The sequence below is a fragment of the Rattus norvegicus genome, chromosome 7, assembly GCF_021556685.1.
Source record: "Rattus norvegicus strain SHRSP/BbbUtx chromosome 7, alternate assembly SHRSP_T2T, whole genome shotgun sequence".
NCBI lineage: Eukaryota > Metazoa > Chordata > Mammalia > Rodentia > Muridae > Rattus > Rattus norvegicus.
The window spans coordinates 132,573,555-132,587,765 of NC_141540.1; the positions used below are offsets into that span (position 1 = coordinate 132,573,555).

General features: G+C 43.7%; 1 protein-coding gene across 2 annotated transcripts in view; it reads left to right on the plus strand.

Annotated features, from left to right (window-relative positions):
* Lrrk2 (leucine-rich repeat kinase 2) overlaps positions 1 to 13,663 on the plus strand; it is a 156,671-nt gene extending 143,008 nt beyond the window's left edge. For both annotated transcript variants that reach the window (XM_087556714.1, NM_001191789.2), the window contains 4 exon segments: positions 8,722 to 8,874; positions 9,816 to 10,024; positions 11,972 to 12,043; positions 13,091 to 13,663. In XM_087556714.1, coding sequence (XP_087412840.1) covers positions 8,722 to 8,874; positions 9,816 to 10,024; positions 11,972 to 12,043; positions 13,091 to 13,212 — 556 coding nt within the window. In that variant the 3' untranslated portion in view covers positions 13,213 to 13,663.
* Positions 13,664 to 14,211: the final 548 nt, after the last annotated feature.

A 14,211-nucleotide genomic window follows, 5' to 3' on the forward strand; every position in this document is an offset into this window, starting at 1 on the left:
GCCTGCTCTCACCTGCATCTAGGCAAGTCTAGGCAACACTCCACAACCTCCATTCTCAAAGATCCGCATCCCCTGCCTAGTCCCAGCCTTTCCAGATGCTCGCTCTCTTGTCTGCTTCCCTGCTGAGCTCCTGCCCAGGCTGCTTCCCTCCAAATGCTGCCTCCTGCATGGCCACTTCCACCCAGGGAAGTTTCCTGGCTTCTGTTCCTGCTTTTGAAAGACCCCCAGAGAGGACCTTTCCCTCAGGAGGAGTCCCAAGCGCCCAATGACCGAGCCGAGTCCACTCGGATGCAATCAGCAAGAGGGTTTATTGGAAAACACAGGTACCTGCGGGCACACAGTCTCTTCGGAGGACTTGCGCGCCCAGCAGCTCCAGCATGGGGCTTTTATAGGGATTGGGGAAGCAGAAGCGGGCGTACAGAAGCAGATGCATAGTTACGGGGATTGGTGGATTCAAACGAGGCACATAGACATGTTCACATATGATTGGCTATTTCACATGATGAGGTAATAAGGTATAGCTACACACATTGGCAGGTTTGGGGCGTCCTGGATGTCGGGGGCTGGGGGCTTACCTCTTCCTGCCAGGTGGCCTGTGAGTGGTACTCCTGGTCTGTTCTGCATTCCTTTCCTTTTATGGTCTGTTAGTTTTCACTGTGACTCGGCCCTAGGTATCTGGGCGTGCCTGGGCTCGTTCAAGCCTGTTGCAACTCTGAGTTAAGACTCATGGGGTGGGTCTTTCATTTTCCCCCATTTTCTTTTAGACTTGAGTAAAATCCTTTACTCAAATCGAATTCTAAGGAATCTCTTCCTGTTGTCTTACCCTCTGGTATTGTTGGGTGAGAACAAGCGTCTGAATGACTGAGAGTCTGTTCTTTATGAACTGCATCAATCTGTTTAGAATGCAGGGGCCAAAGAGGAAGATTAGGAGGAGGATGATTAAGGGTCCCATCAAGGTGGACACCAGGGTAGCAAACCAAGGGGATCGGTTAAACCACCCCTCGAACCAGCCTTGTTGGGAATCAAACAGCTTCTGTCTCTGGGCCAAGCGTTCTCGGAGCTTAGCCATGTTATCTCTCACTAATCCTGTATGGTCTGCATAGAAACAACATTCTTTCAGTGTAGCACACAGGTTCCTTCTTTAAGGAATATCAGGTCTAATCTTCTCCTATTCTGAAGGACTACCTCTGAGAGGGAGGTTAGGTATTCTTGGAGGTCAGCTAAAAAGTCTTTCACTCTTTTTATATCTGAGTCAATGGCAGTTCTGAATTCTCTATAAACCTTGCATTGCAGGGCAATGGCAGATGTCCTTGTGCTGCCCTTGCAGCACCTAGATAGCCTTAAGTAATTCTCAACTCTTTTTTTTTTTTTTCTTACTAAGTCTCTAGCATCAGGATTCCAATCTGGACACTATCTAAACCTGCACACCAAGGTCATGACTAGCTTTTAGAACTTCTAAACTTGTACAGATTGTGATCCCTGAGGCACAGTCCCAAGAAGTGTTAGGAGTACTAACATATGCAATGTTACATCATTTGTAATAGAAATCAAGCCTATCCCCACACCTATCTTGATAAAACCCGGGGCAAACATGAAATTAAGTCTAGGGAGCTTTTTGAAGATCTGATTTTCCCTCTAGGTCCCAGCTCTCAGCCCCAACAGCTAGTACACGGCTGGTGAGGGCTGAGAGTTGATGGCTGTCAGGGTGGTCAGCAGCACCAGGTACGGTCCTTTCCAGTGAGTATCTGGGTTCGGTGCCATCGTATGTAGCCGAGTCTCCGACCTGGAACTGGTGAGATGTCTCAGGGGTCCCCAGGGCATAGGCTGCTGCCAGCTCTGAGCAGATTTCTTTCTGTATCACCTGTAGGTCTTTTAGCCTAGCACACAAATCATTATTACTATGGCACTATGACATGTTGGTTCAGTAACATCATCTAATACAGTCAGGGGGACTGAGGCCCCATTTAAGATCTCAAAGGGGGTAAGGCTGAATCTGGGAGGGTATTTCTTGCTCTGAAGAGAGCAAGAGGGAAGGAGTGTCACCCAGTCTGTGCCAGTCTCCATGGTTAATTTGGTCAGGGTCTCTTTTAGAGTTCTATTTATTTACCCTACCTGTCCTGAACTTTGAGGTCTGTAAATACAATTTAATTTCCAATCGACCTCTAAATACTTGGCCACACCCTGGCTTACCTTGGCAACGAAAGTAGGGCCGTTGTCTGACCAGATTACCTTGGGCATTCCAAATCGGAGGAAGATTTCTTCCAGTATCTTCTTGATGATTGCAGAGGCCGTCTCTTGTTTGGTGAGGAAAGCTTCTATCTATTCCTGAAAAAGTATCTACAAGCACTAGGAGATACTTGTGATTATATTTTTCTGGTTTTATCTCAGTGAAGTTCACTTCGACTTTTCACCAAACTCTCTAGGTCTCTTTGCCCTGTTTGCTTGCTAAGCATTCACTTATTGACATACCTTATACTTTCTACTGCCTCTCTGGCTAAAATCTTAAAGTCTATTACATACACTTAACTACTTGGACAAACTTTTTATCTCCTAAATGAGTCCATTTCTGTATTTGGCAAAGTGAGTCTTTTCTTTGTTCTCTGGGGAGTATAGCTTCCCCCACAAGTGTGCCATTGTCCTTTATCTTTTAAGCAATTTGGGCCTTTTCTAAGTGAGGCCATCCCTTAGTCCGATCCTAGTTCTCAGTGGCTGTCTCTTGCAGGCCTGCAACCAGGATAGGCTCCTGCATAGCCATTTCCCGAGCCACTTTATCTGCTTTGTTACTGCCCAATGCCACTGAATCTCTTCCCTCCTGATATCCTGAGCAATGAATAGTACTCACAGTTGTTGGCTTCACCAGGGCATCCAAGAGATGGCAAAGGCATCTGCGGCACTGATGTACTGGGGGGGGTAGAGGTTCAGCCATCCCAGATGACATTGTGTTGTCCACCATGGCAGCACCCACCTATCTCTGACCTTCATGAAGAGAACTGTTCCCGTCTGTGGACAAGGTAGCCTCGGCTTTCAGCAGGGGTCAATCAGCCAGTCGCAGAGGTCTTTCCTCCACCCATGGGCTTCTGCCAGTGCTTGACACTCGTGCTGTGGTGGCTCCAGGTCAGGATTGGGCAGCAAGGTGACCAGATTGCCCCCAACAGGTGGAGAATCTAGTCCATGGCAGCTGACCAGTGGTCCCATCTTTTGGGACACTCTATTCAAAGGCAAACATCAGCCACTCTATCACAGTTTAAGTCCTGGATTGGGTGATAATTGTTAGTGCCCGGCTGGCAGGAGTGATATGTTCCAAGTAGAACAGCGCTAAGCCATTCATCTCCCAGCATCAGGTACTGGTGCACTGAGACAGGTCTTAAGCTCCGCATACACAGTCTGTAGATATGCATACACATGGCCTCACCCAGCCATTTCAGCCCACGCAAGCCATTTTGGGGAGCAATTTTCTCATGAGCAAGGGATGGGGGCAGTCAGGGATGACTATGAACTAGTGGGTTACCCGGCCCACGCCAAGGTCCACTGTTCTTCGGGCAGTCCATAAGTATTGTTTGTTGCCAGTAGGCCCCTGTACCCAAGGTCTTTGGATACTGGCCCACTGGAGCATAGGAGCACAGAGCATTGGGTCCCTGTATCCATAAAACAACTGGGCAGGCTTCCCTCCTATCTCTGCACATAGCCAGCACTCCAGGACCGAGAGGCTCTCCAGTGTCCCCTCTTGTTCTTTCTGGGGCAGTCCCTGACCCAGTGTCTTTTTTTTCCTTTGCATTAGGCACACTGATCTTTAGCCAGGAATTCTCTTCTGTTGCCAGGTACTGTCTTCTTAGGTTCCCTAACTACTGTGGCCAGTATATGTTCCTCTCTTGTCTTTTATCTCTCTTTAGCTCTCTAGCTTCCTCTTCTTTTTGTCTCTTTTCTTCCCTAGCTTTCTGCTCTTTTTACCTTCTTTTCTCTTTCTCTTTGTTTAACCTTACTTTCTCTGTAACTTATACTAACTCTCAGCAACTTAGCTTAACCCTTCAAATTTCTGTAACTTTCTCTTCATACCCTTTCCTTATCTTAGCCAGATTGGTGGGGCATTTTCCAGCCCCTAGGAGACCCACCCTTGGAGCCTGGGGGCAGACCTGGCACTCCCTACCTTCAGGCATCTGAAGAGAGCAGGCACAAGTGAGGGCCTTCTAGCCATGTCTGGAACATTCTTTCAGGCCTCTAGTAGGATTCTGTCTTTCCTCGGTGGTAAAGAAGACCTGTAACAGTTACTAACAAGCATCTCACGTGGGATGGTGAGAAAACAAGAAGGGAATCTAGAGGAGAGAGGTCCACTGAAGAGGACAAATAGCATTTAGTCACACAGCTAAACCAGGAGGCCTTTTTTTTGGACAAAAAGGCCACTGTAAATATAAGCACAAGCTTTGTCTATGAAACAGAAAGGCGAGCAGAGAGGCAGCCTAGCTGTTACTGGCTGTCTCTCTGGGCTTAGATTTTCCCTTAAGGAGTACCTACCTCCCTTCAGTGTCAGCTTGGTGGCTTTGCCTCTCAAGAGAACCAGCCTCCAAATGACACTAGGCTTCTAGTAACAACTAATAACAAAAGGATGGAGAGATGGTTAGAACCTGGGTGCTAAATACTAAGCAGCTGACAAAAGAATTGTAACCAGTTCACCTGGGGCTTTCAGGACTTTAGTAACAGCCCTTTACCAAACTGTCTCAGTGGGCTATAGGCCCATGGAAAAGAAAACATTAATCCTGACTGGCAAAACAAAGTTCTTCACAGTTGTAGATTCTTTGAAACTATTTTAGGGGCTCTTTTTGTCCCCCAACCTGGGGCATTTTAACCATAGGGGCAGGAACTGGCTGCTGTGGGGATAGGACCAAAGGCACTCTCCATGTTAATGATGATCAGCGAGAAAAGTAATTTAATGTTGGAGACTGACTCCTCCCTTGGAATAAGGACAGCAGATAAGGCAGGCTTCCTTAAAGAACTTCTCTAAATGAGCGCTCTCCTACTGTGAGCAAATGTCAGAAATTCCTTTCCTGTTCTTGTTTTCCTTATAGCCCCACTTAGCTCTCAGCCCTTTTAGATCATTCTTCCTGTAGCATTTCTAACACAGCCTGTCCCTTTTTTATAGCCTGTTAACAGCATTTCTGATCTTTTAGGCAGCTACGCACTAAGTGCCATACCGGCTGAAACTCCACCTTTAAGATTCCTTACTCCCAAGGAAAATTTAAATCTTTCCCAGTTCATCACAGCTGGCTGCGAGCATAAGCACAGATAAAACACTATATGTTTTTGTTTTGTTTTTCTTTCCTTTTTTCAGAGCTGGGGACCGAACCCAGGGCCTTGCGCTTGCTAGGCAAGAGCTCTACCACTGAGCTAAATCCCCAACCCCCAAAACACTATGTTTTAAAAATTAACTTTGGCTATCAACCAACACACTGCCACTAGAGCGGGGTCTACAAAATTAAGTTTCTTACTCACTAAGCGTTAAGGGGACCAAGTAAAACGAACAAAGCAAACAGTTTCATGATTTCAAACACAGTCGTCGGTCCAAGATTTTAAACACAGTCGTCAGTCCAAATTCAAACACGAAACAAAAGTCAAAAAGACACTAACAGACACAACACGTCCAGAAAACCACAGTCAGGTCACAAAGAAGACAAACAATTCCAACAGTCAAACAAGTAACAAGCAGACGCGCCGCGCGGCTTCAGTACCAAACTGAAACCAAAAATTCAGACGGAGTCAGCGAGGGTCTTGGATCCTCTACTCCAATAAAATTCAGACAGAGTCATCAAGGGTGCGGATCCCTCCGAAAATGGACGGAGGTGCCACGGATCCGGATCTCCCTCTCCTCCAACCACCCTTGGAACGTCTTCCAGGGCTGCGGGGGAGAAGTCCGAGCTCGTCAGCTCCTTCTCTGGCCCGCCCAGATAGTCCCCAGATCTGAGCCTATTGATCGATCGTTCACAGGACAAGACACAACAGACAAGACAAACGCCGGCCGGCTTACCTCCCGGTGGGTGGTCGGTGGTCTCTGGGCAGAGGGTCTCCAAACCCCGGGCGAGCCCCCATAATGAAAGACCCCCAGAGAGGACCTTTCCCTCAGGAGGAGTCCCAAGCGCCCAATGACCGAGCCGAGTCCACTCGGATGCAATCAGCAAGAGGGTTTATTGGAAAACACAGGTACCTGCGGGCACACAGTCTCTTCGGAGGACTTGCGCGCCCAGCAGCTCCAGCATGGGGCTTTTATAGGGATTGGGGAAGCAGAAGCGGGCGTACAGAAGCAGATGCATAGTTACGGGGATTGGTGGATTCAAACGAGGCACATAGACATGTTCACATATGATTGGCTATTTCACATGATGAGGTAATAAGGTATAGCTACACACATTGGCAGGTTTGGGGCGTCCTGGATGTCGGGGGCTGGGGGCTTATCTCTTCCTGCCAGGTGGCCTGTGAGTGGTACTCCTGGTCTGTTCTGCATTCCTTTCCTTTTATGGTCTGTTAGTTTTCACTGTGACTCGGCCCTAGGTATCTGGGCGTGCCTGGGCTCGTTCAAGCCTGTTGCAACTCTGAGTTAAGACTCATGGGGTGGGTCTTTCACTTTCACTGCTCCAGGCCTTTCCTTCATAGCAGAGACCCTATTGCTTTTTAATGTAATAGCTTAATTCCGTTGTTCACAGTGGTTCTCCATGAGCTGTGATCAAAAATTGCTAGGTAGCTCAGTCAGCCTCATGCCGAGGGTCGGGCTTTCGTTTCAATGCTTTACTTTATTATGGTATTAGATGACTCGAAAACATAATCGGCCTTTGGGTATATATTATGGTACGTTACAAGTCAGTATAGATGAGAGGTATTTTTCTATATTTATGGATGTGTCTACTAGCATGTGTATGTATTTGGATAGCCTCCATTTTCTATAATTTTCACTTTTTATAGAATTATACAATCCTTAAATATTTTAGAAGCAGAGACATCCATTTGATATAGAGCATTTGATGGCATCATGGCTATGTGTTGATACCTTGTGTGGATGGTTACTGGAAAACAGCCATGAAGATCAGCCTCACTCAGGGATTCATTTTTCTACATCACATAAGGCATGGGGAAACAGTCGCCTTGTTCTAAAAGAGTGTTTACTGGACACAGAGGTCAGAGAACTAACCTGGGACAGCGCCACCACCAGGACCCTGTAGTTACTGCTGCCTTAGGTGACTAGAAGACATAGGTAGTACTGAAAAAATGTCTGCTTTTAGAGCCTATGAGATTTGTTTTGGATTCTGCAACATGTCAGCCATCATGGTGGCCTGGGGTAAATTGTTTACCATTTGTAAGATTACTTTTTGCATTTCTATGCATTGGGATTCGTTTTTAAAATAAATTCATTTGCATTTATTACGCTAGGACAGAATGTGGGGCCCTGTGAATGCTAGGTGACTTCTCCAGCACTAAATTACGCCTGTAGGGATGTAATTTTATGGTTAAGGATCAAGCAAGACAACACACAAAACTGTTTCATAGTCCTGAAACCCTGTGTACATGTTCATGGAAGTCTTTATACTAGACACAGCAAACACCTCAGCAAAATCAATGAAAACAATGGCTCTCTGGCAGGAAGTGACATTTTCACCTTCCCATCCTCGTGGAGACGGGGAGGGGGGGGTGGGGAGGAGTTGTAGGATGTGGAACAGTCAGAGGATAGACTGGGACGTTTTCCAGATGACCATTCACCTTGCTAGTTCACCATTTGTTGATCCAGCCTCCTGTCCCCTCACTGAACAAATGGGTTATCACAGAAAGACACTCAGCTACGTGTGGTAATGCTGTACTGAACTGTGGGCATATAGGAAGGATGTGGAGTTTGGTTTTAGGAATTCTATTGACAGTCCAGTGTGGGGGACACACTAATTAGTCAGACTTTACACTTAATAGTACTATGAGAGAGATTACAATATGCAATTAGGAGGAAGGAAACAGCTGGCCAATTGTCACCCAGAGATCAGCGAAGAATTCCAGAGAAGCTGACATTTAGGTGAAACCTCAAAAATGAGCCTGAAGCTTGCCGTGCACACCGAGCCATAGTCTCTAATCCGTGAGTTACATATGGCGCCTATGTTCTAAGGTTAGAAGAGCGGTAGTCGAAAATGCTCTCTGTTTTCTTCTGTTTTCAAAGAGAATAAATAGCGAGTTTCTAGGTTCGAAAGCTCTGTAAACGTACTCATTTGACTCTATGTGGTAGGTCTGATTTTTCATATTTGACTGACATACATTTACAAAGCTATGGGCTTCTTTTGTGTTTGGAGACATTGACACTATGATCTATTTCCACATCTTTTTAATTCTAGGCACAAATAGTTCATTGTCAGTTTTCCAAATATTCACGACAACGAGAATTCTGTTGAAATGTCTAAAATTTTCAGGCACTATATTTATTCTAGAATTTAAGAGGTAGTGTAAAATTCCATACAGAATCAGATAGACCTAAACTGCAAAATCAACCCGGAAGTGAACATGAGTAATATTGTTTATTCTATGGTCAAGTACAGGAAAAAAACAAAACAAAACAAAACTACAGTTAACCCAAATGGGTTAAACAGCAGTCATTCAATGTGGTTGAGGAAAAAATATGTTATAATTACAGTAGCATAACTTGCTTGATTTTGAAGGTAGCATTAACTTTCTGAATATATTTTTTCTACCTTTCTCCCGCCCTAGGTTTTCTTACTCAGCGTTCAGCGATTCTAACATCATAGCGGTGGCAGTGGACACAGCGCTTTATATTGCCAAGAAAAACAGCCCTGTCGTAGAGGTGTGGGACAAGAAGACAGAAAAACTCTGTGAACTAATAGACTGTGTGCACTTCTTAAAGTAAATGCACTGGTTACTTTACCTCGGGTTTTATAAGTCAGGATCCATAGAGAAAGGAATTATTTCTCCTTCTTCATTCCTGTCTTCTAGGGAAATTGTTTTCGGAGAAAGTTTATTCTTTGTTAGCACATCCTATATATTTCCATACACACACATTATAACTCTGTATCGTGTCTCTCTCTATATATAATCTGTACGTACACCAGCTAGATCATCTCTCCATATATCTTTGACTATTAGTGGCTCTTTTTCTTTTGTAATTTTTGGATTTCACAGAGAGCATTGAAACTTTGGATTAAAACTGGGAAATCTCATTATATTTAGAGTAAATATTTACAAGTTACGATATTCCTCACAAAGGAGTGAATATCCTTCTTATTCACTTGAGGGTTTCCTACAGTTGAGAGGTTATTGCAATAGTTCATATCATGGATCACTTGTGCTTTGAGAAAAACAATGGAATGTGCTACTTCCTGGTTTCTTGTGTTAAACAATTGAGCTCTGTAGGCATTAACTCTATGCAGAGCATAGAACCATCCCCCAATTTTCCAGGAGTCCCTCCCAGGGCAGAACCCTAAGGCTTGCATGTTTACTGAATATGTATGTGCAGGCTCTGGTTCCTGTCCTTAATCCCTAAACAATACAGCATAAAAGCCATTGACACAGAATTTACATTACATAACTACAACAGGCCATTTAGAGTTAGAGGGAGGATGCTTGGAAGCTTCCTGGAAATTGTTGTGCTGTTTTTAAATAAAGAATTACAAGTCCTGTGATGCTGGGGACCGAAGCCAGGCAACCTGTGTTCAGAATTCCGAGATGACTACTGCCTTGCCACCTTCGTGTTTTAAAGTGTTAGCGGGCTGTACACGCCTAGGGAGATCTGTCAAGTCTCTTAGTGCTGATAGAACTGTGAATGAACACATTCTTTACGCTTCCAGGGAGGTGATGGTGAAAATAAACAAGGACTCGAAGCACAAGCTGTCCTACTCTGGGAGGGTGAAGGCACTCTGCCTGCAGAAGAACACAGCTCTCTGGATCGGAACTGGAGGAGGCCACATCTTACTCCTGGATCTTTCTACACGGCGAGTCATCCGCACCATCCACAATTTCTGTGATTCCGTGAGAGCCATGGCCACAGCTCAGTTAGGCAAGTTTCTTTCCTTTAGATAAACCCATACTTGTTATGATGACAAAGGTCTCTTTAAGGAGAGTTTCTGAGGCCATTGTAGTGCTTTCAAGGGTCACAGGATGAAGCCCACACTAGGCTAACTACCTCTGAGTAGGGCCAGTCAACACTGGGATAGATGCTCTCATCAGAGAGGCAGGCAACCTCAGATGCAGCCAGTTTAGCTCTCAAGAGCTCTTCTCACTATATCTAAGGCAAAAGAGAAAGCACCTACTGTGTTTATTTCACTTTTCATCAAATTAAGTCAAGTGAATGTTTCTTTTGAGCTTAGTGTAAGTTTCACACCCATGTCAGCCTCCTGCTTGGGTCTTCCTCTTTAAATAAATTTAATCTTTTAGAGCAATGCACAATGAACCCCAGTCGGCAAGCTTTGCTGACTTGTAAGTTTTATTTTTTCCACTCCAATGTCCACTACCATGTGGACTAGATTTCCCACAAAGGAATGTTTTGGTATCTTCCTTTGATGAACAACTTTATTTAGGAAACAGTAATCAGCCCATGTACGCACACAATATTTCAGTAGGGTGTAGCACCCCAAAAGCAGGCTTGTGAAACTTTAACAAGTGGGAAGGGAAGCACTCATCATAAGAGGAATAAATTTAGCATCGAAAGGAGGTTCCCCTGCCTGGCCTGGCCTTTCCATCTATGGATAACTGAGCTGCACGCATGAACTAGAATTAGGTGTGTCTGGGATTGTAAACTGTCATTCATGTGTTAAACAACTGAGAAAGGAGATATCACGGCTATCATAGCCACAGCCACTATCTACCAAGTGTGTTAAATTCTCACCCTTGGCTTGTGTGCATTTTGGGGTTTAAGGGGTTGGTTAGCACGTCAGAAGTACAGTGAGTTGTGAGTGATCTTAAAGTCAAGGTGAGTTACAACATTCACTACCTATGACCCGTGTTTCAGATTTCTGTCTGTCTCCATGACTGGGCACTTTCGCTATTAGTTCTGACTCAGGAAAGTGGAGTCTCTCGAAGGGCTCTCTCCTCCCTGAAGCACTGGCACGTGTGTGGCTCTTTTTCTTAATTAGTCACGTCAGTCTGCCAAGTCTCGCTTTTTGATGCAGTAGCTCCTGTTTTATACCTCAAAGAAGCTGGTGGTGCTGAAGCTGAGGTCCTTCTTTAGGTTTTTGAAAGCCATCCCGACCTAACATTGGGCAGTTTTGATCTCCCTTAATGACTGGATCTTTATTAGGGCATAAATTCCATGTAGATTGGAAGGGTCTGCCTGTTTTCATCCAGACCATATTGTTAGGACCCTGCCAAAGATCCAGCATACACGGTTAGCATATGAGTCATGAGAGACACGTGCTATATAGGCTCTCGGTTTGTCTACCCACCCTGCTTTCCAGGTACCTCATGTTTATGCCTCCGTTTGCCCAGTGCACTTTCCTGAGCTTCTTCTCATCTAATGTTCTAGCCCTGGGGAGGAATTAAGTGTAAATATCAAACCATCATGTAACAAAGGTTAAGCGTTGTCTCCCATTCTTATAATTAGCCTAGGTTTTCTTTTAAAATTGCCGCTCTGTTGAGGAGGGTTTTATATAACTGAAGTGTGACCTTAAAAAGTAGCAGTGTCAAGCTAGGGAGATGGCTCAGTGGTTAAGAGTACTGACCCCTCTTCCAGAGGTCCTGAGTTCAATTCCCAGCAACCACATGGTGGCTCACAATCATCTGTAATGGGATCTGATGCCCTCTTCTACTGTGTCTGAAGACAGCTACAGTGTACTTATATACAAAACATAAAAAAAAAATTCTAAAAAGGAAAGGAAATGAAAGGAAAAGTATCAGTGGCAACTCAGGTCCAGTGTATTTGTGTTTAAGATGTGGATAGCTGAACTTTTTAAAGTTGAACGTAATGCATTATTTTAACAGAAACTTTCTATGTTTTGTTTTGGTAAAGGAAGCCTTAAAAATGTCATGCTGGTTTTGGGGTACAAGCGGAAGAGTACAGAAGGAACCCAAGAACAAAAAGGTAACACTGACATCATTCTCTGTGGTAAAGAACATGTGGCCTAGAGGGGCAGCACACTGTGTGCACTGTAGGCTGATGGCTCGTGTAACACATTCAACGCTCAGCAATGTCTTCATAAACTTTTATTGCTTGTGTGTGTGTGTGTCTCTCTCTCTGTGTGTGTCTGTGTCTCTGTGTGTATCTGTGTGTGTGTGTCTGTGTGTGTGTCTCTGTGTGTGTCTGTGTGTGTGTGTGGCTGTGTGTGTGTCTCTATGTGTGTGTCTCTGCGTATGTGTGTGTCTGTGTGTGTGTCTACGTGTGTGTCTCTGTGTGTGTGTGTCTGTGTGTGTGTGTGTCTGTGTGTGTGTGTGTGTCTGTGTGTGTGTGTCTGTGTGTGTGTGTGTCTGTGTGTGTGTGTGTCTGTGTGTGTGTGTGTCTGTGTATGTGTCTCTGTGTGTGTGTAATGTGTCTCTCTGTGTGTGTGTATGTGTATGTATATGTATGTGTGTGCACGCACATACCTGTGTGCACTAGATGTTTGGATGCATGCATTACAGTGTATATGTGAAGGTCAGAGAACAACATGACGAAATTGGCGCTATCATCCCCCGTGCGGGTCCTGGAGTTCCGACTCCGATCCTTTGACTTTGCCGCAAGCACCTTTAGTTGCTGAGTCATCTCATTGGCTCCCATCAGCAACTCAACTCATGCTCTAAAATGCAAAATGTAATTCCAAAATTAAATTTTAGTGACTCAAGTTAAAATTGAGTGTAATATTTTCACAGCTTATTTTCATAGGGCTATCTCTATGATGTCCAATATTGAACAATATTTAAAATAATTCTATTTCAGTAAATGAGGTGCTAGGTTATAAAATGTTCTTCTTGAAATTTCGGAGCTTCTTAATGTCTGGTTAACATTTTCAAGGCGAACTTGTTTTGTAATAGGAATAACTCGGCACATTGTTTAGGCTGAACCTATGCGTATGCATTTGTTCAGAACATAATATAAATAAATAAAAATGTTTCATAGTGTATTGTTGAAATATTACTTGTCTTCTTCTTACAGAGATACAATCTTGTTTGTCTATTTGGGACCTCAATCTTCCACATGAAGTGCAAAACTTAGAAAAACACATTGAAGTAAGAACAGAACTGGCTGATAAAATGAGGAAAACATCTGTCGAATAGAAAGACGTCAGACAGGCTTGATGCTATATTGAACAAGACATCAGACATCCTCGCCACTATATTAGAAAACGTACTCTTATTTTTAAAATATATTTTAAAAGTTTACATTGAAAAGAGTATGCCTATTCTTTACAAAGCTCATATGTATATGAAGGAATGTGTATGTTTTACAGTTAATTTAATATATGTAAAATATTTATCAGCAAATATGTTTTAAAGAACTATTTAATTTAGTGCTATATTTTCTATTCTCCTTAACTCATTTGGAGGGATAAGCAAAAGAAATCTATAAAGCGTTTAACTTCAGTATTTATACTAAAATTAATAAAAAAATCATGTTTGTTTTGCTATGCATTGTGAAGATAAAGTCTATTTTAAATTGTTGATTATGACACAGATGTTGCTTGATTATCCATGGCCTCTGCAGAGTAAAATAAAGATATTTGGGCAACTTCCCGTGTAAGACTCTTTCATATCTCGTTTTTAAGTGAATTATCATCGTAATTGCAAACTGTCATATTTTCACTAATAAAGATCTTTGTTAGGTCACGAATTATCTTGAGTGCTGATGCAAACTGCAGCTAACACAATTTCATCCGAAAAACAATTCCATTAAAACCGCCGAGAAAACTCAACACAGTCTGTGAACAAAGGCCTTGTTTCCAAGACCCCACAGGGAACTTAGTGAAAACTGCTTAAAAGTAGCTGAGATATAAGCAGGGAGACCTCAAGCCTGAGAATGACAGTCTCTCTGTTTCTACTTCACCTTTAAATGTGGACGCCCTACAATTTATAGAATTAATGTAAACACAGTGCCCATGTCTTCATATGGTACACTTCTTTCCTTGGTACTTATTTAATATCTACTTATGTGTGTGATCAATGTGTATGCGTGTCACACATACACAAATGAAGATCACAACCACTTGCAAGATTTGGCTGTCTCCTTCCATGTGGATGCCAGAGACTGGACTCAAGAGATCAGGGTCAGCATGCTGA